This window comes from Musa acuminata, chromosome BXJ1-3, assembly GCF_036884655.1.
Source record: "Musa acuminata AAA Group cultivar baxijiao chromosome BXJ1-3, Cavendish_Baxijiao_AAA, whole genome shotgun sequence".
NCBI lineage: Eukaryota > Viridiplantae > Streptophyta > Magnoliopsida > Zingiberales > Musaceae > Musa > Musa acuminata.
The window spans coordinates 32,908,822-32,936,210 of record NC_088329.1 but is presented as its reverse complement, the minus strand read 5'-3'; the positions used below and the strand labels follow the sequence as shown (position 1 = coordinate 32,936,210).

At 41.2% G+C, this 27,389-nt stretch overlaps 2 protein-coding genes across 6 annotated transcripts; one reads left to right on the top strand and one right to left on the bottom strand.

Annotated features, from left to right (window-relative positions):
* Positions 1–3: 3 nt before the first annotated feature.
* Positions 4–24,430, top strand: LOC103974354 (tobamovirus multiplication protein 1). The gene is made up of 13 exons (XM_009389160.3): positions 4–330; positions 2,394–2,444; positions 4,267–4,300; positions 6,025–6,111; positions 6,223–6,274; positions 7,873–8,050; positions 8,218–8,313; positions 9,831–9,891; positions 22,247–22,311; positions 22,899–22,973; positions 23,063–23,144; positions 23,404–23,570; positions 24,078–24,430. Exons 1-13 carry the CDS (start codon positions 220–222, stop codon positions 24,099–24,101), a joined length of 1,083 nt encoding a protein of 360 aa, XP_009387435.2. The 5' UTR covers positions 4–219; the 3' UTR covers positions 24,102–24,430.
* On the bottom strand, positions 24,391–27,389 carry LOC103974355 (cytochrome b561 domain-containing protein At2g30890-like). 5 transcript variants are annotated; one of them, XM_018821810.2, is made up of 5 exons: positions 25,773–27,389; positions 25,461–25,598; positions 25,223–25,371; positions 24,863–25,135; positions 24,391–24,530 (listed from the first exon to the last, which is right to left on the bottom strand). In XM_018821810.2, exons 1-5 carry the CDS (start codon positions 25,905–25,907, stop codon positions 24,431–24,433), a joined length of 795 nt encoding a protein of 264 aa, XP_018677355.2. In that variant the 5' UTR covers positions 25,908–27,389; the 3' UTR covers positions 24,391–24,430. The 5 variants fall into 5 exon arrangements, with proteins under 5 accessions (XP_018677355.2, XP_009387436.2, XP_064985226.1 ...); XM_009389161.3 differs by having other exon boundaries at positions 25,461–25,622; positions 25,773–27,388; XM_065129154.1 differs by having other exon boundaries at positions 25,461–25,701; positions 25,773–25,912.

Below are 27,389 nucleotides of genomic sequence, written 5' to 3'. Positions count from 1 at the left end.
GCTTCGATGGCATTGCCGTTGAGCGCATCCGACGACGACAATAGCTCTCCTCCTCCATCAGCCACCTTCTTCCCCCACCTTGTGTTTTGACGCCGGCAAATCTCTCTCTCTCTCTCTCTCTGTGCAAACCCTAGTCGGCGATAGTTCTTGAATCTGGGTAATAAGGTTGAGGGAGCAAAAATCTTCCCTACCGATCCGTTTCCGGAGCGGGCGAGGGGGATGCGGACCGAGGGTGGGGCGGGGCACAGGTGCCTGCCGACCGAAGTCGTGGCGGCAGATGCCGCCCTGGCGGTCGTCGACGGGGCCCTGGCGGTCGTCGCTTTCTTGCAGGTTGATCCCCCTTGGTCCTGGAGTTCGTTTCCCTCATTTCTGCGCTCGCTGTTTGCTTAAAGAACTCGCTCTATTTCCAAATGACCAGCTATTTCCTTTATGGAATCCTTGATGTGACTCGCTGGTGTTCTTTATCTTGCATCGATTGGGAATCTTGGGTATATGCAGTGCCAATTACAATTATCTTTTCTTACGCATTGCGGGCTGTGTTTGCAGTCATAAATTTGTTATGGTTCAATAGACCAAATGGGCATCATTCTAAGACATCAAGACATTTGTGGACATCGCCATTCTCGGTAGACTTGATTCTTGAAGGGCCCATAATAGGTCGAGAACCATACGTTGTAGCTTATATTATCTGTTGGTAGCTAAAGATATTCCGTCTTATTAAAATTATAATTTTCGGCGCTTTGCAATTCTTAAAATTATTTAGTTTTAGAACTATGTGAACTTGATGTATTATTCAAGTTTTTCAATTTGATCTTCAAAATAAATTTTACTTTATAAATTCAAATGCTTCATATAATATTGCTCAATCATCTTTTTGATATATAAAAATATTAACATAATATAGTATCTTTTTTATCATTATGATAATAATATAACTTATATCATATTAATTTATATAGTAATTTTTTTAACAAGAATAATGAAACTAAACACATTTTGGGTTTCTTTTTCTTCCTTTGTGGTTTCATTTGTTATGCTTCATGATTTGTAAACTGACTCAATGATTAGTTCTGAAAATTCTTCGAAAAATTAGTTGAGCCTAACAACATGCACCCCTATCGCTCACCGATAGCATAGGCTCATCGTTTCAGTGCATGCACCCTGACCACATAGTCCAGTTGTATTGCATACTACTGTAGGGGAAGAAATGGGGGAGAGGAAGACAGAGAGGAGGAGAAATTTGGAGAGGTATTCCACTCTTCTTCATGCTAGGTGTGTTTTCAATGGGTTGTTATGCACCTGGTTTTCCATGAAAGGGAGGGGAGGAAAGGGCAGATATGATTTATTGTGGTGGATGGTGCTTATGACGGTGGAAATGGTAATTAGAGCTAAAGGGTGTCAGGTGGTGCAAGGAGAAGTGAACTGGAGTGAGAGGACTGAGATTGTAGAGTGCAGTTGATGTGTCATCTAGGTAGTAAGATGTGATGAAGGTGATGATTAGGCTGTGTGGGAGGTGGTATGATGAGATGGGAAGCAAGGGCAATAAGACAAAGTGACCAGAAAGTGGAGTTGCAGACCATTAAAGGGACAAAGGCTTTCGTATTAAGTTCTAGAGCCATTTTTATTCCATGTTAGGTCACTGATACTTAAATGCTTCTTTATATTATTAATCTTTTCCTTGAGATATTAATTCACTTTTCTCCTGCACTTGCTTCCCAGTTTTTTGGCTCATTTTATCTTGCACCTATTTAGCTCTTATTTATAATGTGGTCCTTTCATATTTCAAATCTTTAGATATTATGTTTTGCTGAATGCCTAATGATTAACTAACTAGGAGTTAAGTAGTAGTATCTAATGGTCTTGTAACAGTTTTAGTTTGCTTAATTTATTTTATCTTCTCTAGGTTCCATAACAAGTTTTGGAATTTTCTTTTCCTTTTGTTTGATTTACCCTTTTTTTCCATATATTGTTAGAGCACATTATAAAAATGGTGGTAGGATACATGGTGACCATTTGAGAAACGTGTGTGTCTAGGACCTATAGTTATTGTATTGAAAAAAATTGAATGCTAGCAGTCATAAAGGATGGGGTTCTTCCATTTTAATTATGGATCTATGGAACTGGAGATAGTTAAGATAATGCTTGTTTTTGTCATTACTTGTATGGTTAACTTGGAGTGGTGCATTATCTGAGATTGCAGCTAAACTCCAGCCTATTTCAGTATTTTTTTCTCTCTGTTTTTCCTCTTAGTGAGCTTTGAGGTGATTGTAACTAATAATATGTTCCTATGTGATTTTGGGGTATGGGTCTTCATATGTTTTTTCATTTTAGTCTTCTTACACCAACTTTTATCGAGTTATGTTGTACATTGATTAGCTTTCTCTTAATGGCAGTTGTTGAGAATTCACTTACGCAACCAACAACTTGGCTGGACTCGCCAAAAGGTATGCGGAAAACAGCCTCGAGTTGTTCAGTGTAAATACATTATCTTCTTTATTTGTTTAAGTATGAAATCCATCAGCAAGTAGCATCTTAATATTATGTTATTTGTTCTGCTTTAATTATTTCTTATACTTATTTTGATTATCAGTTTTAAAATACAAACGATGAATATATAACCTATGTATTTGTCATATTTCCTTGAGATGCTTAAATTATTTACTGTGCAGTCAGTCAGTCTAGCTGCTGCTTAATTTTAGTTTGGTTCTTACTTCATGCAGTGATGCAGGTGGTTGCACACACCTTTCTGATATTTCATTATTCACCAGTTGTGAAATAAGGCTTTAAATAAACCATGATTTCAGGAGAACTTTTCTTAGCATGAAGCTTATTTAGCCACTTGATTTTATAAGATCCATTTTACTGTCCACCTTAGGTAAATTGGAAGTAGAGCACAGCCAAATAGAGATTAGCAAACTCAAGCAATATGTTTCAGTATGTACTTACTGGATCATATACAGTCACCTCTTTGAGGTTCTCAGGCAAAACCTGTCATCTTTGTCGTGCTTCTGAGGTTCTCAGGCAAAACCTATCATCTTTGTCATGCATAGACAAGCTTTCTGTTAGTCGAATCCATATCTTGGCCCAGCTTTACATAATGTTATATCTTGTATGGAATTAGCTATCAACATTCTGTCTTGGTTAATGATATATATTAGGCTTTTAGCCATTACTTCTGGTAAGTAGTCACTAGTGTATTGTAGTTATCAAGCAAGAAAGGAAAGCATAATCTCCTTGCTTGACTGCTTGTCTCAAAGTGGACAGAAATATCAATTCTTTTGTAGCAAGATGATATACGACTCGGTTTGTCTCTGATAAATTTACTATCCTCTTTGATTACCTTGGTCCTTTTTATCATCTTGCTACTTTTACCTTCTAAGTTATATCTGTATGACTCATCATCTACAAATAACAAGTTTTCCAGAAAAAAAAAGTTATCACCCTTGACTATTCCATTTAAGCTTTGAATGTCAAGTAGATCTTTTTCTCTAAAAGCAAAACTCTATATGCTAAATAAGTTACACCTGCCACATATCATGATCTGGGAGTTATTTATAACCTTCTAGGACTATTTTAGTTATCCTGAATTTTGCATCATGCAGTATACGGAGGCCTTCAACTACTCCAAGTGTGCTTAAGGAGGTTATTTTCTTAAATCAGTGTCTATCCTGTTGGATTTTTTTTCCCTGGACAATGATTCTTCACTTTATTAATTACATGATTACATCTATTCCAGATGTGCAAGAACTTCAACATGAAATGTTGCTGCCTATAATGTAAATCTTGTGATTGTTCTATCACCTATTTGCTCTTATTTCTGTACCTAGAATAAGAATGCATGTCACATAAAAAATCTCTACTTAGTAGGACTTTTGGCACAAGGTGCAAGCTCTTCTTGGGGGCTAGGCTTAGCTTTTTCTCCTCCTGAAGAGTAATTTACTTCTCCTGCATTTCCTATGCCAATTGATATAGATCTAGTCTCCTGTTCTCCCAATATTAATTACTCGAGAATATGAAGGGCTAAGTTCTTACTTTTAAGTTTTAAGAATGTGTACCATCATATTTAAACAATATCATACAGTATTGTACACCAACACTAGAATAATTTGATTCTGGTTTTTTTAACAGATCTTTTTTAATGTCTAGATCATAGGTCTGCTGACCTTGATTTGTTTGAACAAAATCCATTTCATATTGCTATGCTATTTGTTTCAGCCTGTTTAATTGTGCCATTGATTAGTTCTGTGAATGTCTAATTTCTTGCAGATATTCCATCTCATGATTGGTTCATCCAACATCGGTGAGACACCTAAAATATGAACAGTATCTACTTATGGCGCTAAGTAATCTTGAATTTGACTGTTGTTCAACTTTAATCTCATGATCTCATTGTTCAAACACCACAAATTCTAGGTTCAATGTTAAGATTCTGCAACCTATTAACAGTATGCATAACATCAGTTACTTAGTAACACTTACAAAACCATGTCATAATCTGATTCTTTGATGTTGGCACTTTTTATAGTGGTCTTGGATGAACTTTTGAGATTTAGCATAAAATAAGTTATGACCAATTAATGCTTGTCTAATTGACTTTTTTCCCTTTTGTACATTGTTTACAACTACAAAATTGACATTCAGTGATAAATCTAGTGTTGGAAATATATCTGTCTGTGTTTTTCTTCAAATATGATTTCTCATGGGGTAAACTAGATGGTACCACAATTTGCTGATGCATGGATTTTGCTTGTTATATAAAGTGACACAGCATAAGCTGACGTCTATTAAAGCCATAATCTAGGGTATCTTGTTTGGTCCATTAAAAGCTAGCATCAATGATGATTGCACCTGCCAGACATGACAGTTTTCTTGAGCAGACATCATGTTATGAAGAAGTTTTACTACTTTACACATGGTAGCAGCATAGCTTAAAGCCCAATATAGTGTTAGGCGGCAACTAACACCAATTATTACAAGCAATGGTCAAGTGAAACTGAATTAAAATCAAAAGACCATTTGAGGTTGTTCAGGAAAAAATTGGCGAAGTGAAGCATTTAATTTTCTTTGGTAAGAAGAATTTATATCAACAATAGTATGAACTCTAGCACAATCTTTTGTTATGTTAAGAAGAATGAACTCTAGCACAATCTTTTGTCATGTTAAGAAGAATTTATATCAACAATAACACTTTAAGATATGTGGATCAAGATTTTAAAACCTGATTTTACTGATCTGATAGTTGAGTAGTATGCAGACCAAACAATTTGACTCAGTCTGATCCATAAACAAGCTTATTGTGCAGTCAGCTTACTGGAATGAGCTCATCAAATGGTGAGTTGATATGTATTGAGTTGTATTTGGTGGTAAGTCTATCATCTGGTATTGGTACCTGCTGTATCCTACATTTTTCCTCTCTTCCTTTTCATTGTCTTCTGTTAATACTGCTCCACTCCTCCCAGGCTCCATTTGTTGAGCCTTCTCTTATACCTCCTCCTCCTCTTCTCTCTCTCTCTCTCTCTCTCTCTCTCTCTCTCTCTCCCCCTCTAGTTGTAGTGGTCTAGCCAGTGTGATAGTTTGGCCACCGACCAGTATTGGTACCAAACTGAGATTCCTTTTGTTCAAATGGAAGATAATTGTGCCATCATAACTAAATGGTGGCCACATAAGCTGGTCCACTTAATATGCACCTTTATTACCTAGCAGCTTTTTTTTTGTCCACAGGTCTTAATCCAAATGATTCCTTGTCATTTTCTTTCAACTTGTAAAAGACCTCAGCATGCATTTTTTGTTGAAGTGTGAAGTCAAACCATTGTCTCGAGCGTGAAGGTTATTTCCATGAAAAGTGTTTTTCCTGCTATTTGAAGTTCTCCTGCTTATTCTGCTACATGTTATAGAGCTTCTGATAATTTTCATATGATAGTTCCAGTATATTATTATTTTATTTGTTCTAATATATTTTGTCAGCTATTCATTAAAATGATTCATTTTGCCACACTTAAATGATATATGTTAATCATATGGCAGGCTACTTGGTGTACTTTATTTTTACTATTGTTGCTACTTGTGAAGGATGGCAGTGTTGGTCACATGGCTGTGGGTTTATCCTCATGGGTAAGCACAATTTTAATCAAAGTTACTTCAGTTTGCTTCTTCAAATTCTACTGTACATTCAACTCTGATGCTAGTATTTAAATTGGTTAAAAGTTAAAAACTATTTTGCAGCTTGTCCTCAGATTCTGTTTCTAGCTGCTTTCCTTCTGCTTGTGTCTTTCTGGTGAGTAACTTATCTTCTTTGTTTCTGAGATATAACTAAGGCATTTCACAAGTTCCTGAAATATTTGATTTAAAATAGTGCTTAAAGATTCTACTTGTGGCATACTTTGTATGTGTTAATTGGTAGAACCTTTTTTGATGTTTAAAGATGCATTTTTTACCAATATATTGATTTGATGAAGTTATTTTTGTTGAGCATCAGACGATAGTCATCAAAAACATATTGATGAATTTGTCTTAGTTTTTAATAAGTTAAATCACCTTATTTTAGAACATTATGTTATTAGAAATGCACACAAACTGCTTGTTGTTGTTCTTCATGTTTTATTATCGTGTATTCTTTGACTTATAGGAATTGTCTATGCTGGTCAGAAACACATTATATTTATTTAAAGCAAGGTTCGCAATACCGTACCGTACTGGTATTTCTACCTGGGTTCGGTATCGGTACGGTACAGTATACTGATACAGTGCACTGCTACAGTACTACAGTGCACTCGGACCAGTAACAGGCTGTCCACGTACCGACAACCTGTCGGACCGGTATGTACCGCCCGTACCGGGCGGTACGGTTCGGTACGGCAGACCTTGATTTAAAGTACATTTCACATTGTCATATCCATGTCTTAACATTTTCTTTCTTTTTCTCAAATTTCACCATATTAGATATCTATAATTCCATATCATATTATTGTGTATTCCTTGACTTCTAGGAATTGTCTATGATGGTCAGAAACACAATCTATTTATTTAAAGTACATTTCATTGTCATATCTGTGCCTTAACAATTTCTTTCCTTTTTTCAAATTTCACCATATTAGATATCTATAATTTCATGTCCTATTGTATCAGTATCATGTCAGAGTCCATGTTTCATAGCCATCATATCCTGGTTGACACAAAATGCTGATTTCTCTAGAATCTCAATGTCTCAGCTGTCACATGTATACTGCTCATCTTAATTTGTTTGTAGCAAACTGTAATTTACACCCTTTTGAAAGGTGATGCCAATCACATAAGTTCTCTAACCAAAAGAATTAGCTAACAAAACTTCTGATTTCTTATGGAAGTTTGCATTTTTTTGATATAGAATTTCTTATCCCAACTGATCTTTTTTATTGATTTATGCATTTGTTGTATGGCAAATGGTATTGATTTAGGCTGTATACAAAGTAAAAAATATTTTTTTTCGTTAATTTATTTTACCCACATAAGATATACCTTGTTAAGTACATTAATATATGGCCCTTGGATCTGTCTAATGTTTCCTAAATTTTTACAGTCTTCCTGTGAAATGCTAGTTGTATCTGTCTACTAATGAATTTAATTAAAAATTGTTTTAAGGATATAATCCACAAAAATCTATTTAAGTAGTGTCAGCTATACATTTTTAGACCTTGGCTACCCATGTTTTAGCTGCCTTCTAAAAATTATACCATGGAGCAACTTACATAAAGTCCAACTGTAAGCTTCGTCTAGGTTTGGAGGAACTCATAGGAAGTCCATTTGTAAACTATGTTTGCATTCTTGTAAAAAGTAAAAAAGGAGAATCTGTAAGCTTATAGTTTGGTAAGTGTTTTTGAAAAATTGCTTTTACAGGATTGACCTATGCCATCAGGCAAACGATGATGAAGAAGATGATGATGAACATGGATATAATGAAGCTTTATTGGAAAAGTCAAAGAGCAAACAAGGTTCACCACATGTTGATGGCCATATGAAATGTTGCTTTCCTCGAACCATTCATATTGGAAGTCGACAAAAGTTTGTAATCTTGGTAATTGAATGTTGGGCATGCCAACTAATCATATCTTCACATGTTTATTGGAGTAAATTTTATAGATTCCTTGGAAATATTCTGGTTTTTCTTCTGAAACATTCTGAAGTTTGATAACATAATATCACACTAACGAAATAAATGGATGTCACACCTTATTTTTGCAGGTGATTGTCCTGACATTTGTTTCGGTGATTTCTTTTTCCATCCTGATATGGATTGGTAGAGGAAAAACTCCTATCGATTCTTCTCTTGTGGCTAGGGTATGTAATTGGCTTTACCGACTTTTCGGACATTCTTTGTCGCTTAATTTTTGGACCAAATCCAACTATCTCGAGTTATCTCCAATTGTTATTATCTTTTCTTATCACCTTGTCTTCATATCTCATGATTAATATGCCACCAAAATAAGGATAATTTGGGACTTTCAGCTGTCATTAGTTAAATTCAATTATTTTGTCGAACAACAGTTAATGCTAGGCATAACGTCAACTACATCTGGGATCCTACTCTCAAAATACCCGGAATAAATTAAAAACCTAGTTGCCAAAAACATACTGTTTATTGTACCAACTTTTCCTGACCTTATGCACTAGAGCGTGGAGCGTGTGGAAACTGGCTTATCAAAGAGAATTAGCTTCTCTCTGAAAACTGTGTTTGTAACAAGCTTTGAGTTGATCTCTTCTTTGCCTCATTTGAAATATATCTGCTATGGGCAGACCTAATAAAATTTGAAGTTTTTTTCTGTGAGGAAATTTGGGTGCATTGAAGATAGGACAAATTCTGCAATATGTCAATATCTGGGGTCTGAGCTCACCAAGGATTAAGAGCATTCATTGCTCCTCTCATGTGATTTGCATAGTTGACTGATATCTTAAGGACCCTCAACCATCTTTGCTTGATCTATTTTCTGAGATACTTCTATCTACTAATAGGAGATGTGCTTTATGAGATACTTTTTGGAGCATTAACTACTAATGGGAGATGTGCTTTATGCTTTGCTGGAGAACTTTCTTTGTTTTGTTGTACTTGATCATTCTTTGTATCCTCTTGGAGGGTAGATTTTACTTCTTACCATACCACAAGTACTCAATTAAGTGGAAATTGGATCACCAAGTTTAGGTTAGCTGGGAGATATGTTCTGCCTCAAGTAAGAGTATCTAGTGTAGTTCCCCAGTTTGCACAATAGTACGTGCAGTATGACACTTGCACTTTCTATGTTGAATGTAGATCCGGCTCCGTGGGCTATGTGAATGCCCCTCGATTAGCTAGATGTGGTCTTGGTAGGCATGGATGTATCTTTTACCAGACTTATGATCTAGCGTAACCTTTGGATAGGTCATGTGTCCTTGTTGCATGGCCTGTGTCCCTGCTTCATATATATGTGTATATCATAGTAAACACAGTTTTTGTATGTTCATGTCTATGAATATACATATAACTATATAAGTCTTTGGGTTTGTGTCTAAATTTAAAATATCTTAGCACTGATAATGTATCCTGAAAGGTCCACAAGAAATTTCAACAAGTTATGCTCAATCTTGAGTAGATGGATTGGATATCTCATTCGACATTGTGTCTGATAACTTGGTACATGAATGGAAAAGAAGTGCCAACACAACCTACTATTTTCATTTCTCTTATTCATATTATAGTTCTCACTAGTTTGTTAAGTTTAATGCTGTTCACCAGCATGATCTGATGAATTTCCAGTCCCTCTTGAGTTTGCTTTACATGGAAATATATAAAATAATTTTTTTTTTCTGTTTTTCATTTGCAGGTTTCTTTGGATATCTTTTCTGTAGCTATACTCCTACTAGGTGGTGCTTTAGCATGCTATGGTAAGCATCGTTTGATATGTTAACTATTGACTAGTTTAACCAATTAGGTTAGACCAGGCTCTTTTAATATCTCGAAAGTTACGAAACACATCTCATGTATATGTATGAGCTGCATCCATTATCTATGCCATCACCAATAACAACAAAGCCGTAAAGCATTATCAACATTACTAATAAGAAAACAGTTAGAGGGAATGGTGCCTATAGTTGCATTCTTCATCATCCAGAACATAAATGAGATCCAAACTCAAGGTACATGCTTGTCACCTGTATAGTAAATTAGCTTGCTAAAACTTTCTTTTAAAGATTACTAAATTGTGAAGATAAATATAGTTTTTTTATGCAATTCAACTCAAAGGGTTTGAGTGACTCAAGCCTATGTTGAGTAGTGGCAAGTTGAACAGATCCAAGTCATTTTTCTAAGCTTTTGGTATTTTGTTCTGATTTTTTATTTCATCGTTAGAGAAGTTGTAGTTAGAAAAAGTTGTAAAGTGACAATTTTTTTTGGAGTTCTACTAGGAAAAAGGTTTAGAGTCCAAGGATGTGTCTAGATTCATCATGTTTAATGTCTTAGTGAGAAAGTTCACCATAGCAGAAAATGATAGACCTAAGTTGTACTCATCTTTTCCTATCGATTTCTAGCAAACAAAACATCTCCAATGCTGGATTTCTTTCACTGGACAGAACTGAAAATTGCATTCATTATATTAATCTTTACAATATTGGCCTGTAAATTGGGACCTATGAACTGAAGTAAAATTGAATGTTTTCCTGGCCCTAATAGTAATGCCTTAGTTTCTGACAAATTTCTAAGCTGGAATCAGTCATGAGTGGTCAGATTATTTGGGTGCAGTTATCCTGTAAGATACAAGGTGGGCTTGTTATTTTGAAATTTATCCTGGTCAAGAAAGTGGAAAATCTGTGTAGTCTCTCTGGCCAAACACCGAGTGATGCCAGCTGTTTCTGTTGACAGCCACATCTTCTGGATGTCACCACCTCGTAATTAGGCAATTTTAATTATAATTTATCTTGTTAAAGAAAGTGATAAATCTGTCTAGTGACAGATTGTTTCAGATGGCACAAAGTGCAGGGGTATGTGCACTTGACTTGAGCAAATTCTTCATATATTATTACAATGTCACACATTGTACGTGTGACAAGTTTTTAAAGGAGAGCATGATAGTACCCTAGTAGGGTTGGGTCCTACTCAACCAAGAAGCAGCTAATAAAAAACCTGTGAGATTGTAATAAACCCCACTTAGCTACCTCTATCCTATAAAGAAGAGTGGATAGGGTTTATTTTGGGCCTTTGGGCTTCCTAGTTACCGCCCTCTTTTTACTGGGCCGGTCGACTAGGATTGAGGGTAAAAGGGGTAACTCACTTAGGAAGCAGCTCCTAGATCTAGGGTTTGGAGCCCTATATAAGCATGTAGCCTCCAACTCTTTGGGAACAAGATCTATCTATAATTGCAGCCATTTGGCTGACTTCTAGGAGGGTGGAACCCCTATAGCGTTTCAAGGGTTGATCCCCCTCAAAGATCAATCTACATATAATTCCTCTGGGGTTCTATTATCTGGTATCAGAGCAGCGAACTTGCTGCTTTTGCTGCCAACCCTGCCGCCCACCACCAGCCAAGCAATTCCCACAATTGCTCTCGATGTCGCCATCTCCATCGTCATCTTCTGCTGTAGATCAAATCAATCTACTGTCGTCACCTCCAATTGCATCAGAGATGTGTTATTCTCCTATTACCAATACCTTTTGTTGCTGTAATTTTTCATTCAAAATACCAAGAAGTCTTTTTATCTATCCCGTGCTGCGAATTCCTTTCGTCGTAAAAGTTATCATCTTTGCGAACGAAGGATTGCTGTAGGAAATTTTAGCCGCATATTGTTGCCTTTAACCGATCTATTTACTATCCTTTTTGAACGAAATTTCTTATATACTTCATAGATCGTCTTGGCTTCCATCTAAGAGTAATCTATTGAGGAATTCATCTCTAAAACGTTCTTGTATTGTTGCAAATTTTCGTTGCAAATCGTTGGAATTTTTCGACAAGAATTTTGCTATCGCAACTTCGTTGCAAACGTTCTTGTATTGCTGCAAATTTTCGTTGCAAACCGTTGCAAATCCTTGCTGTTATACTGCCAAAATCTTCTTGATCAAATTTGTCATCATTGTTGTTATCTAAATTGAAATTTTGCTGTTAAATTCCCTCCTCAAATCTCTCAATTTTAGCTGGAAATTTCGTCGTGAAACCATTGTTTCTTTGATGATAATTCTACTCTTACATACACCAATCCACCAACCCTTTCGGCCACCACTTCTCTCAACTGATACATGCCTCTAACCCGACAACAAAAGAGAGATCATAACGTTACAAATTTGGAGGCGTATAATATGACATATGAGGAGGCAATCAATGCTAAATTCGAAGCCTTCGAGACGTGAATGAAGGATAAGATTCAGACTCTCTTTACCGAACTCAGTTTGGGCCAACCACCGAGCCTGAAGAAATCACATCAAGGAGCGAGCTCTGACCGAAGATATGACTTCCAGGAGAGGGGAGGCTCTGTGATCGATCCTTACTATCCACGCATAAGGGTGGACTTCCCTAGATGGGAAGAAGGAGACCCAATTGGTTGGATCTCGTGCGCGGAACGATATTTTCAGTATCACAAAACCATGGACACATCTATGGTGGAAATTGCGGCTATACATCTTGAAGGGGATGCCATATAATGGTTTGACTGGTTTGAACACACTCATTGAGTCCTTTTATGGCGACAATTCAAAGAAGGACTGCTGATCCGCTTCGGACCAACCGATTACGAGAACATTGACGGACAACTAGTAAAGATCCGACAAACCTTCACCATTCAGGAGTACCAAACCAAGTTTGAAAGGTTATCTAATCAAACTCGTGATTGGTCTGAAAAACAACTATTGGGGACCTTTATTTAGGGCTTAAAGCCGGAGATCCAGGGAGAAGTTAAAGCGCGACAACCGTACACGCTTATGGCAGCCATCTCTTTTGCACGATTTCAAGATGAGTGATTGAACCATATAACCCGGAGGACTAGGGTCACTCCCCGACCAGCAATACCGAAGCCCTCAGCCCCCCCTATTGCCAGCCGAGCCCCTGCACCAAAAAAGTTGACAAGAGAAGAGCTTCGGGAGCGATCTGCGAAGGGGTTATGTTGGCATTGCGACGAGCCGTGGAGCTGTGAGCATCGCTGTAAAAAAGGGAGACTACTTGTGATTGAACCAGTAGAAGAAGAGGTCATTGAACATCCAGAAGAGAGCCTTGAACATAAAGAAGAAGATGCGTAAGAAGAGCCACAACCGATCGACTTTATGGTACACACGCTAGTTGGCTACTCAAACTCGCAAACGATGAAAGTTGGAGGCCTTCTCAAACAATAACCGATCACTGTTCTCATCGACACGGGCAGCACTAATAACTTCCTAAACAGTAAGGTTGCGGCTCAGATGACGCTCCACATCGAAGGTTGCAACAAGTTCGACGTAAAGGTCGTCGACGGCAGAATCTTAAAGTGCGACCAAATTTGCCCGCTGGTGAAACTATTACTATAAGACCAAGAAATTGTCGTTGACTTCTTCCTCCTACCAATTGATGATTATGAGGTCGTGCTTGGCATAGAATGATTGACAACGATAGGTGACGTCTCTTGGAACTTTTCCAAATTAATTATGAAATTATACTGCAAAGGCAAACAGATCATCCTATGCGGGAAGCGCGGAAGGAACGTAACCACCGTTTCGACCCAACGAATGGAGAAAGTTTTACACAAGGTAAATGGTGACATTTTGATGCATCTCCAGTAACAACTAGAGGGGAAGAAAATATAAATTGAAGATCAAAATCTCGGTCAATTGCTTGCTGAATTTGTTGACATTTTTGTTGAATCTCACGGTCTTCCTCCTACTCGGCAACATGACCATCAGATTCCAATTCTTCCGGGCAAACCACCAGCAAACACTCGGTCGTACTATTATCCTCACCTCAAGAAGGATGAAATTGAAAATATTATAAAGGAGATGCTCGAAACAGGGGTGATTCGCCCAAGTTGCAGCCCCTATGCCTCACCGGTGCTACTTGTACGTAAGAAGGACGTAACTTGGTGGATGTGCATCGACTACCAAGCTTTAAATGACATCACCATCAAGGACAAGTACCTAATACTGTGGATGAGCTTCTTGATGAGTTAAAAGGAGCTCGAGTCTTCACGAAGTTGGATCTCCGATCCGGTTACCATCAAATTCGGGTATATGAAGACGACATTCCAAAATTGCATTCCGCATACATAACAACCATTATGAATTCTTGGTAATGTCTTTTGGAGTCACTAATGCTCCTTCAACTTCCCAAAGTCTCATGAATGATATTTTTCGAAGCTTTCATCGCAAATTCGTGTTGGTATTTTTCGATGATATTCTCATTTACAACCCTTCTCTTGAGACTCACTTTCAGCATTTACGGGTTGTTTTGACGATCCTTCGGGAGAATACTCTTTTTGTTAAGCAATCAAAGTGCAGCTTTCTCCAGCAAAAATTAGAGTACCTTGGGCCAAGGTTTGCCGTACCGGACTGTACCGCCCGGTACGGGCGGTACGTACCGGTCCGACAGGCTAGCGGTACGTGGACCGCCCTGTACCGGTCCGCCCGTACCGAGCACTGTAGCAGTGCACTGTAGCACTGTAGCACTGCTACAGTGCTCGGTACACCTGGGTGTACCGAGCGGTATACCGTACCGTACCGGTACCGAGCCCGGGTCGAAACGCCGGTACGGTACGGTACGGCGAACCTTGCCTTGGGCACATAACATCAGAAGTAGCGGTAGACCCAACAAAAATTGAAGCAATGCAGGGCTGTCCGAAACCTACAAACGTGAAATTACTATGCAGGTTCTTTGGAATAACGGGTTACTATCGAAAATTATGAACGACTATGAGAAGATTAGTGCACCCTTCACTTCTCCACTGAAAAATGACGACTTCCAATGGTTGGACAAAGCCTCCGCTGCCTTCGACAAACTTAAGGCAGCCATGACGACGATGCCGGTGCTAGCGCTATCAGATTTCAGCCGGTCGTTCATCATTGAGGCCGATGTATCTGGAGTCGGAATTGGAGCCGTTCTCATGCAAGATGGTCGACCACTTGCATACACCAACAAGGTGTTGTCTCTCTCCCATAAAAAATGTCAATATATGATAAGGAGATGCTCGCCTTTGTGGACGCAGTAACGAGGTGGAGACCCTACCTGATCTGTCGGTAATTTCAAATTAAAACCGACCATAGAAGCTTCAAGTACCTTTTGGAGCAGAAGATATCATCTCCTGAGCAGCAAAAATGGGTAACCAAACTTCTAGGATTTAATTTGAAATCATATTATGCAGATGCACTCAGCAAAAATGGGTAACCAAACCTCAAGTACCTATTATGAAATTATTTACAAAAAAGGGAAAGAAAACGTTATTGCAGATGCACTCTCACGGCTACCTAAGCAAGCTGAATTTTTAGCTATCTTCCTTCCTACCACTGGCTTCTTCGAGGACATTAGGGAGGAATGGAAGAAGGATCGCCCACTGCACTTGAGATTCGAGGGATCTACGCTACAAAGGTTGCATTGTGCTTGTACCCGACTCCCCTTGCATCAAAATCATCCTGTATGAAATACACTCCACATCTTCAGTAGGGCACTTCGGATTTCTAAGAACCTACAAAAGAGTGAAGCAAAATTTTTATTGGAAAGGGATGAAAAAAATTATTTTTGATTATGTGGCACAATATGATGTATGTCAACAGCAAAAGGGTGAAACAGTGGCGAGTCCAGGGAAGCTATTACCACTATCCATACTGGACTCGATGTGGACTGACATATCCATGGACTTTATCGAAGGGCTGCCATCTTCCAAAGGTAAAAACATAATCCTCGTGGTGGTTGATCGACTTATGAAAATATGCTCATTTTTGTGCTGTGCGATATCCCTACACTGCTGCTAGTATTGCTTAAATTTTCATAGAAAATATTGTTAAACTGCATGGGATGCCAAGGTCCATTATAAGTCATCGTGACAGGATCTTCACCAGTAAATTTTGGACCGAGTTATTTCAGTTACAATGCACCAAACTCAAGATGAGCACAACATATCATCCACAAACTGACGGCCAAACAGAGGTGGTGAACAGGTGTTTAGAGACGTACCTTCGGTGTTTCACTATTGACCGACCAAAGGAGTGGGCGAAATGGCTTCCCTGGGCCGAATTGACACGGACTTAGCTGGTTTTGCCTAAGTCGTGCGGTACCCTCGCGCGTCCGTCCGCAAAGGTCAGCCTCCCCGAAGCCTCCTATTGTCCCTTAGGACCAACAAAAGAGAGAACGGGTTAAAGAGAACGCCTCAATCGGGATCCACAAGCAAACATGTCCGAAAAACACTTCATAGACAATGCAAATTACAAACAGACTTTACAAGCTCTGAACAGTGGCACAACAAAGGGTAAAATGGTCCATTACAGACCAAAAAGCTCTCGCACGTGTCCACATGACACAACCTTTATTTACAAGCCTAAAGAGGCCACCAACCCAACTAAAATGGGACTATTAAGCCTTCGGCCGCCCCTTTACATGCTGTACAAGGCATGAACATGCCAATAGACACGGACAGATATAAGCATTACATCAAACACCTTGTTTAGAAGTTTGTCCGTGACATTCTCCCCCACTTATCCCTTCGACGTCCTCGTCGAAGCCTTTGTGAACACTGCAACTCTTCGCCTTTACCGAGTCTTCAATCTTCTGCTCTAGCTACAATGCGCCTCCTGGCTCCCAGCTGCTCTCCGCTGCTGTTTTTGAGTAGTCGAACCTTTGATCCGCCATGCTGCTTCAACTCGCCAATGACTCTGACTCAGGTGTGGGGTTGGCTGAGTTGTGTTGATCCTCGTTGATTCCTGCGGATCCACCAAATGAAGGAAAAGACCATCCTTACTGCGCCAGTCTCTTAAAAATTCCACATGCTGCTTGAACTGGGTGGATGCTTGTTGGAGCTTTAACGAGCATCGCCTCGCAAACTTCTGAAGTTTTGGGTCCTTCCTCCACAACATCTCCTCATTGACTCTTCTTTCAGTTAGTTGTCACATCCAAGTAGGTTCGCATCACTTCCGCTTTCGGTTGGCATTTCGTTGGGAAATGAGGCGGACAATCTACTCTCAGTAGCACTGATCACCGTTGGTGAGGATTTGACAACTATTGTCTTCCATTATCTTCGAAGGGTCTTTGAACTTGTGCAGAGCTCCTCTGCTGGTGAGAATTGGGGTACTCGGTTTCGCCCATCCTCTTAAGAGTTGAGAAGGCAAATGTTACTTGACTTCGCCCGCCTCCTCGAGGTTGTACTTTATGCATCGAGCTGGTTACTGGCCTTCGCCTGCTCTTTGCTCACACTTCTGAAGTACTTGAAGTGTTTGCACTCCTTGCGTTGAGTTAGCTACTGTGATTCACCTTCTCAATGCCATTGAATTTCTGGAATGCAGGAAGTTTTCACCCCAACTTGGAGTAATTCTCTGATAGATGAGGTCGCCTCTGGGATTGTACCGTCTTCTCCATCAACCCTGCCGCCTACTCCACTGAGTAGCAAAGGTACAGCACCGCGTACTGCCTGCTTCGTTCCTTGGTCGTGCACTCTTGCATGACCCGAAGTCCTCCACTTACGGCTATCTTGATGAGAAACTTGTTGACACCGGTCTTACGAAGTTTCTTGGCCTCTGCCCTTCAGCCTTGTCTCGGTACTTGGAGATTGCCTCTGCATGCTCCACCTCCTCGGCCCCTTTCACGACCAAGCGCTCTCCCTCCGTGAGAGCAAGGGATCGATGACTTTCACGAAAGTCCCGCCTCTGCGGTACCATGGCGCTGCCATGCCCATGGCCCTACTATCCGTCTCCTCGCATCTGCATCCCTTTTCTTCATGATCAGTAGATATGTCTCCGTGGCACTCCTCTGAGTCCACCTCTATTCTGACTGATGCTTGATTTTGGGTAGCTAAGTCCCTCTGGACTCATCGTCGCTTCCTCGCCCCTTTCGACCCCCTGCTTCAACACCTCTGTGTTCTCCAAGCAGTCCGTTTGGTCGATGGAAAGACAGACTGCCACTCCCATGCATGGCCTCTGCCATCACGTTGTAGGGTTTGCACCGATTCTGTTCTCCTTAGCTTCCTTGGTAGCAACGTTCGCTTACTCGGCCTTGTCCTCTGACTTGCCGGGCTCCCTTAAGCGAATATGAGCTCTGGAGCAGTCCAACTCTCCAGCTGCTTCGATCATACCTCTGCATGATCAAGTTCCTCCCATGGAACTCACTGGTACTTGCATTCGAACTTTTCCCTTGGTGGAACCCAGCCCCCATATGCTGATGGCCAAGGTTTTCATCCGATGCAAAATTCGATGCACGCACGGAAGACCCGCCTTTGCGGTACCATGGCCTTCACTCCTTGAATCCATAGCCCTTCTTGCCGTCGTGTTGTTCACCGAAGTGGAGCTCCTAGTAGCTCCCGATCATACCTCCATATGATCCAGTCCCTCCCGGGACTCAGTCGTGTGTATCGCATTGCCACGAACTGTTCCACCACGATCCGCTGCACCATGTCGCCTCCTGGTGACATCTCCATTGCATTCTGATCCTTGTGGAATAAACTCGAATTATGAACCCTCCATATGTGGCCTCTGCCAATATATCGCAGGGTCTCCTCCACCTTCGATTTTGTTCGCTCCTTTGGCAATCGACCTTCATCCACCCACTCTTGGGTCACACCTAGATGAAGCACCGCTCTAGAACAGTCCGTCGCCTAGTAGCTCCCGAAGTCCACCGACTTCACTATAATCCGTGCACCATTGTCTGGATCCTGGGCCTCTGCCCCTACCAGCACAATCTCCGCTGCGCACTGCTTCCTTCATAGCAACTCGAATGGCAACACTGTGGCATATTCTTCAAGAGTACCCGCCTCTGCGTCCTCTTGCCCCGTGCTAAGGCCTTCTGTACCCAACTTCGCCTCCGCAAATTGAGTCGCCTTAGTTCCTCCTTCAAATGCTTTTCCGAGATAAGGTGCATGTGCCCAGAAGCTCCCTTCATCTTTGGCACCATGCAAGATGAGTCCACTCCGTCAGAATGAAGGACTCATGGAACAACATGATCCTGCTCTTGCCTCTACAAGAGTTCATGTCCTTGACCTCTGTCTAAGGAAAGCACTGTGCCTCTGCTCCATGTTCCAACTTCTTTGCTGGCTCCCTTCATGTGGCTTGGGTACTTCGCCAAGTTACACCCAAGTTGCTCCGCTCCTCGTTTTTGCATTGAGTCGATAGTGGCCCTCGCGCCCACCATTCCACCGGTCAGCCCTCCCTTGAGTCCGATCTCTACATCGACTCCAAGTGTGCCTTCATTTAAGTTGCTTTAGGTCGCTCCCCCACTTGATCTCGCAATGCATCCACCAATGCATTCTCTCGAGCGAGATCATGCGACAACTCCTCGCTACTTGCTTGGTCCATTGAGCTTCGTGGAGTTGTTGTTTGTGAGGTACTTCCTCCTCAACATGTGAAGTCCGTCTCACATGATTCTCCCTCTGGAGAGCCGAGACTTATCCCTCCTGGATTACTGTCCCATTGGAGCAACATCTCTCTTCGTTTCGGAGATCACCATCCCCTTGGACTACTCCGATCTGTTGAACAAACTGTGCATTATTCTGCCTCTTGCAAATGCACTTGCTAGATTGCGCCTCCACGTCAATACAGCCACCGCTGCACCCCTCAAGGCCTAGCAACATGCTGAACTCGTTGCACACTTCAGCCTCCTCCGGACGTAGCCTTCGCATGCCGAAGAGAAAGTTTCAATGCTCCATGGCGCCGAGTCTCGACCGCCTTGGGATGGCCACGAACATTCCATCGTCCGCATACAAGCCCATGCATGAGTACCGAATTCTTCGAGTTAGCAATTTCCCTCACCTCTGTGAGCTTTGCATAACTCTTTTGGTCGTTGAACAACTCATTCCACCTTGCATGGTCTCATTCTTGCCAAGCGCCTCGCTTGCCTAGAGCACCATCAAGTATAGTTGTCAACGTTGAGCCGTAGCTCAAACTCAGCCATCCCAACCTTTGTGCGCTCCAAATTCTTCCAAGCTTGCCTGTTCTCATGGTGCCTCTTGCGCGAAGGGTTGGCCATTCCTCTGAATGCCAATCTCAGATGCCCGCTCCTTTGAGCGACTCTTTTCCCTACATCTCCATGCCCGTTTTCCCTCAAACGGTCGCGCGTGTGCTGACTGCCCTCAACGCAGCCCCGCTAGGTCCCCCACGTTTGCATGTCAAGTGTTTTTATGAGTGCTTGTCCCGCTCTGATACCATATGACACGGACTTAGCTGGTTTTGCCTAAGTCGTGCGGCACCCTCGTGCGTCCGTCCGCAAAGGTCAGCCTCCCCGAAGCCTCCCATTGTCCCTTAGGACCAACAAAAGAGAGAACGGGTTAAAGAGAACGCCTCAATCGGGATCCACAAGCAAACATGTCCGAAAAACACTTCATAGACAATGCAAATTACAAACAGACTTTACAAGCTCTGAACAGTGGCACAACAAAGGGTAAAATGGTCCATTACAGACCGAAAAGCTCTCGCACGTGTCCACATGACACAACCTTTATTTACAAGCCTAAAGAGGCCACCAACCCAACTAAAATGGGACTATTAAGCCTTCGACCGCCCCTTTACATGCTGTACAAGGCATGAACATGCCAATAGACACGGACAGATATAAGCATTACATCAAACACCTTGTTTAGAAGTTTGTCCGTGACAGAATGGTGGTATAATACTACATATTATTCATCTACAAAATGTGCCCCATATGAAGCACTGTATGGTCGGCCGACCCCTGTGATTCCAAAGTATGTAATTGGCTCAGCCAAGGTAGATCAGGTCGACCAAGATTTAATTCACAGGGACAAACTCCTACAGCTGCTAAAGGATAATCTCTCTACCGCTCAAGCTAGAATAAAGCAGCAAGCCGATACACGACGAAACGAAAGAGAGTTTTCAGTAGGAGATTGGGTCTATCTTCGCCTACAGCCATACAAGTAGCTCTCCATCAACACACGTGCCTCTACGAAGCTATCCCCACGTTTTTATGAGCCCTATCAAATCATAGAGCATATTGGAGCCGTGGCGTACAAACTTAAATTGCCTGAGGATGCCAAAATTCACCTTGTCTTCCACGTGTCATGCTTGAAGCCCAAGTTGGGAGAACACGAGTCACCCCAGATCCAACTGCCCAACACCACTGATGATGGAGATATTCAAGCCCAACCACAAGCCATCCTCGATCGTAGAATCATGATGCGTCGTCGACGTCCCTCTACTGAAGTACTAGTGCATTGGAATAATTTACTACTCGAAGATGCCACATGCGAATCATATAAGGAGCTGAAGACCCGGTTCCCTGAGTTCATGGAACCTCAGCCTTGAGGACAAGACTGATTTTGAGAGGACGGGCTTGATAGGACCCTAGTAGGGTTGGGTCCTACTCAACCAAGAAGCAGCTAATAAAAACCCTGTGAGATTGTAATAAACCCCACCTAGTCGTCTCTATCCTATAAAGGAGAGTGGCTAGGGTTTATATTTGCGCCTTTGGGCTTCCTAGCCACCGCCCCCTCTTTATTGGGCCGGTCGACTAGGGTTGAGGGCAAAAGGGATAACTCACTTAGGAAATAGCCCCTAGGGCTAGGGTTTGGAGCCCTATATAAGCATGTAGGCTCCATCTCTTTGGGAACAAGATTTATCGATAATTGCAGCCATTTGACCGACTTCTAGGAGGGTGGAACCCTTATAGCATTCCAAGGGTTGATCCTCCTCAAAGATCAATCTACATAGAATTCCTCTGGGATTCTATCAGAGCATCTGCTAGACATTAATCAAATAAGATCAGTTATACATGTCAACCATTTGTGGACAGTGGATATGACTTGCCAGAAGAGTACCTTCATGAACCCTGTTATTACTTGCAATCGCACAGTTTGGTAGTTCAGCTTAGCCATTTGTGTTTACAGTCACTAAAATTTTATTTATGAACAAACTTATTCTCTACACTCTGGTTTTGGTTTATACTTCTTGTTTATAATGAGTGTAGTGCAAGCCATCTTGTATAATGATGTCAATGGCAAATAATATGTCAAAATCTTTTTCATTGAAAGGTATATTGTCCTGTTATAGATTTAGGTTTTCTCTTCATTACTACAATGCTTTACATTCTGTTAATTGTAGCCCTTAAAGTCTGAATTACCTTTTTTGTTTCTTAATCATGTTGAGGGGTGCTGTTGTTCTCAAAAATGAGGAAAGTACGATCTGAAATGGCTTCAAATGAAATGTGGAAGGTATATATGTTATAAAAAATAAATATTGAGTACATTTGCTTGGTTTATGTTTATCGAGTTCTTTGACTCCTTTATGGCTAATGGTAATTTGTTTTTTATATCTTTGAATAATGAATTTAGATGACAGAATTGCTTCATCCTTTAGCATCAAATGTCATAGACACATTCTGGGAATCAAATTTCTCTAGCAAAAGTACTTAGATTTTAATTGGTTGGCCTTGCAAAGATATTGAATGACAACATGATATATGTAGTTTCTTTGCTTAGCTTGTATTACATCTCAAGAGATTGCTTGATGGTGGTTTCTCATTTGTTTCCTATGTCTTCGGTATGCATGTCGGTGAGCCCACTTGTCTCTAGATTTGTCTTGGTATTAAGTTAATTTTCATCTTTTCTAGATTCCAAAAAGGAAAATATAAAATGATAATTCCAACAAAAATTGATTTGTCAAAACATATTTCACTGAGCTTCAATACTTTCATAACATTGCCGTTTTGCAGTAAGTTTTTGTTTTGTGCTTAGATTGTACTAGTTGTTGCATTCTTTGTGAGTTGCTGAGAATTTCCCTGATTTGGTGTCATGTGCAGGTTGCAAGTTTGGCTGCTGTCTCTGTTACATGTTTCACATCATCTGCTGTGCTAGCTCTTGTTACTAATATTCCTGTATGTTGCTGCTTCTTGCTGACTTACAGTTTTTGTGCAACATCGAGTGAACTCAAGTTACATCTTAAGATTTCCATGTTTCTTTGCAGCTGGAGGTGCTTTTTTATTGGCATTCAGCACAATCAGACCACATAAGCAGTTCAGTTCTTATATTTCTGTATTATTTTATAGGTATGCCTGAATGTTTATGATTTACATACAAAATTAAATTAGTAGTTAAACAAGCACATGTATTACACGTGTCCTTTTTGTGACATACGATTCATATCTTTCAAGCAGACTAGTGTGCATGCATGATTTTGTCAAAAGGTTTGTGGAAGCTAGGCTGATTACCTTGTTGAACTCTAGCATCTTGCAAGTTCCATCTGCTTATCTGCTTTTGTCTAGTCATACTAATCCTGAAAAGCTCACCTTACACAAGTATTCTCAGGTTCATCAGTACCATCCGGATTTGTCTTGTGGGTTATGAGAGAAATGCCTCCTCGGCTTGTGGCTGATAGTCATAGACCAGCACGGCCTACGGTCGTAAATTTTATCAGTGAAAGAACTACTCAAAATCCACAATGGAGGGCTACGGTAACAACCTCACAGAATAAGGTGCATTCAAAATCGTATGGGCCTTTTCTATTTATTCTTTTTGTTTTTGCTTTTACTTTTGATCTGAATTTTTCACTAATTTGAGTTAGCTGTGACTATCTTTTGTTGTTTGCCATGGGGATCCCCTACATTTTTCACCTCAATAAAGATGACGAAATCTAACTATGATGAAAACTCCTAAAATTGGGTAGCCTCACATGGTTAGATGTACAATTACTTGCCATGCATCTAAGTTATGACACACAAACTAGACTTGGTTGCAACTTTTAGCATGGCATCTAATGTTGATGGCAGTCAAAATAATTCATTTTCTTTTCATATTTGTGGTCAGCCACTCTTTTCCTTTTTCTTTTTTTTTTTTCTCCTTAACACCCTATTTTGAGTTAATCTAGTGTATTCTGAAATCTGAAATACCAAAAGTAAGGTTTCTTTCTTCTATTGAGCAAAGTGTCAATTGCTCATATTTAACTTTGGAATACCTCAAAATCTTTGCACTTGCCATTGCAGGGTCTGAAAGCAAGCCCAATATAAGAAGTATGCTGGTGCACTCTCGCAGCATAAACAGCAACAATTCCATTCACCCTGCTGTCAGTTAGCGAGCAAAGGATAACAATTCAAGCTTACACTGGTTGTTCTTGGGCCTAAGCCATCTATCACTGAGTTGGGAAGGCCGAATGAAATGTTTCCAAGGTATGGCAAAACTGCCTATCCAATGATAGGGGGACGATGAACAGTAGATTCTCCAGAGTCAACTGTACATAATCAGAGAGGTCCACGGCAATAAATGCGCTTGTGGTGCTCAATTGTATCCTTCTTTTTGACCTGATGTTGTTATATGATACTCTGATGCCTTTGTCCTACTATCGTCTTTGCAGCTGTAATTCCACTACTAATTCACCTTCCTGCTTTTGGTATCTCTCACTTCTGCTTGTAAAAGAAGCATGGCATCCATAATTGATTCTGCAGGAAGAGTAAAAAGTCAGAGGAAACCTCAAATAATTGTTATTGTTTTTTGTTCTCCTCTCCTTAACTTTCAAAGAACAAGAAAAAGATTGTTTGAAGATGAGAACGGTTTGCAGAGTTTGGCTTGGAGATCTGCCAACTTGGTTATGATCTATGAGGTGCACATCATTCTCACTATATATATATATATATATATATATATATATATATATATATATATATATATATAGAGGACTTGGTTTACAATCTAGAGTAGATTTCAATTAAAAGGATCTAAAGGCATCCTAAATTTTAGAGAAGGAAGCAAAATCTACGACACCATTTCTGACTCCTTGTGGCTGCCACCGAGAGGAGATGGTGTGACCTGCTCATCTCCCACCCTTGCTTGCTTCATCAGATACTCCCATTTGTCTTGCAAGAGATAGACGACGGCAACGATCGACACCGCCGCCGTGAGTAGAGACGCCCACAGGCTCACACTTCTCGAGCTTCTCTCTCGGTACGTGTGCAGACCGATGTAGACGTTGGCGACGCCCAGCACGCAGACTCCAGTCCCGAGCAACCAGTGCAGCAGGTACCACACCCCCCTAAGCTTCGTTCCCCTGAGACGAATACAGCAGGATGGATTTGGGTCGGAGTCTCCCAAGCTTGCACGTGGAGCAAGAACAGTCCTCAATTGCATGCCATACCTGTGAGGCCTGAGAAAGGCAACCACTGGTTGAATCCAAATGAGTGCGTACAGTGCTGCTCCTAACCTCTGATGGGTGTTGCTGAAGGAGTTCTCGAAGTTGATTACCGATAGAACCGCGGCAGCAGTTGCAAGCAGAATCGCCACGGTCTGTCGGTTCGTATTATCGACGTTTTAATACTTACGGCTGCTGGTAGCTGTGTCGGGAATTCAGCATGTAGAAGAAAGAATTTGCTGACCTGAACGATGACATGGGCGTAGAACAGAGCCTTGAGCTTTGTGATGCAGTGGACTCGGTGGGACACTCTGATGATGATAATGCCAACCGGCATCAGGAAGCCAACCGAAACCCAGAGCAGGAATGCATGAACAGTGATCTGGGTTGAGAGTTCGGGTGTCAGCTGCACAATCATGTGAGTCTCAGGATGGGATGATCTCGAGTGGTTTTATGAGTCCAGTAAGGAGATGAACCATCAACGGCTAAGAGAAGGTTAGCTTTCTTTGTATCTCTTGCGTTGCTGAAACAAAAGTAGATTACTACCATGGCATACCTGTAGAGGATTCGGCGGCTGGCCGTTCCTGCGGCTTTGGACCAATCTAGGCGTGTCTCGAAGTGAGCCCACACAATGAAGAAGAAGAGGAAGAAGAAGAAGAAGGGAAGCAGCCACAAAATTCCCAAGTATCATCACAATTGCAAGCTCCTTCACAGGCTAACAACACTCCTGAAAACGGTGAGTCTCTCTCTCTCTCTCTCTCTCTAGATAAAGTAATGTGGGGGACATGCACTATGCTCTTAGGAAAGAAGGACAGATCAGTCGAATGGGAATGTACTGCAAAGAGAGCTACGACCCTCTTTACCTTCTTCCTTAAACTAACAAACACTGGCAATTTCAGACCTCTCATAGCTCTCCCAGAGAAGAAGAAATGCCTCCCTTCAGATACATTCTCAAGCCTCTATGTTCGTAACATCCGAAACATACAAAGAGTAGTTTCACTTGTTCTCTGCAAGCAACTGCAATCGACATGCCGAGCCAGCTTGAAGAAGAACAAAACAAGGCATCTCTCAAAAATGGGAAACCTAGAGGGATGGGATGGGGTTGGGTGGTCAGAGTATGAACAGCTTGTGCGCATATATTAAGAAAGTCTGTGCGTGGGGACTGGAATGAGAGAGGCTTTAGCCCCAGCCGTGTCAGCTTTTGGTACAGTGGTGAGGTTTGTGGAGTTGCAGCTGGGAGCACCAAAGCAAAAGAGAAGTTTGTCGTTGTTCCCTGAGATCCATTATGGGTTGCACAGAATCGACAGGGATTGAGTCGCATGGATCCTAATGGTGTGTTGTCCTCTCCTCTTCTTGCATTCCACAGTAGCTTGTAGTGCTCAGGGAGCATGATAGCTAACCGGTTGCATCATAAGAGTCTGACACTGTGGTGACGCCAATATGTGGTGGGTGCTCCATTCTTGTGGCTGGGCAGGTCATGGATGCTGTGCCCTGGGAGCTATAGACACAACTCTTTTTAGAGCACCCCATGTTCCGAAGTCCCCCACAGCTAGAGTTTTCCTCATGGAAGGTTATATAGTGGGGAGACTTAAAATGAATCCTTCGGATGAACTGTAGGTAAGTAAAACACTTGTGCTTCTGAGTTATGCTCTGTTTCAAAGATCAGATCCAATGTATCAGGAGACAGAATCCCACCTTCTAATCGGCTGATTTTGGTGCAAGAATGGCCGGAGAACGCTGCAATTTGATAGTAAGGAAGAACAATTTTTTTGACTGCTTCAAAGGCCAAATTGAGACACAATTCTTTTTCTTCTTCTTCTTCTAGAAAAGCTGATGGTGATGATGATGATGATGATGATGATCATGTGATTAACAAGAGAAGGCACCAAATGGAAGAGCATGGAGACCGACATGGCCACCTGAAACACTAGATTAGCCTGTGGACCACAAGAGAGCAGCTTCCACAAATCTTTTATCGTATTGATCCTTCTCAGACTGAACAAAGTCAGCCTTACCACTCCAAAACAAAGCAGACCGCTACAAGTCGACAACCCACCGTGCCTCAGATTCCACCTTGGAAACCACACTGCTTCTTCTCCGACCTGAGATCATCAGTCACAGGGAGAAAACCTGTCTGCCGCCGTTGAGAAGTTCTCCGACCGAACTAGTAGAA

Bases quoted from the DNA above. Each gene is read 5' to 3' on its own strand.
- LOC103974354 (XM_009389160.3), top strand. From the start codon at position 220: ATGCGGACCGAGGGTGGGGCGGGGCACAGGTGCCTGCCGACCGAAGTC. The intron at 8,051-8,217 runs GTAATTGAATGT...TTATTTTTGCAG, and splicing joins GACAAAAGTTTGTAATCTTG to GTGATTGTCCTGACATTTGT. The intron at 22,312-22,898 runs GTATATATGTTA...TGTCATGTGCAG, and splicing joins CTTCAAATGAAATGTGGAAG to GTTGCAAGTTTGGCTGCTGT.
- LOC103974355 (XM_009389161.3), bottom strand. From the start codon at position 25,907: ATGATACTTGGGAATTTTGTGGCTGCTTCCCTTCTTCTTCTTCTTCCT. The intron at 25,623-25,772 runs GTATGCCATGGT...ATGATTGTGCAG, and splicing joins AGCCGCCGAATCCTCTACAG to CTGACACCCGAACTCTCAAC. The intron at 25,136-25,222 runs GTATGGCATGCA...TATTCGTCTCAG, and splicing joins GCCTTTCTCAGGCCTCACAG to GGGAACGAAGCTTAGGGGGG.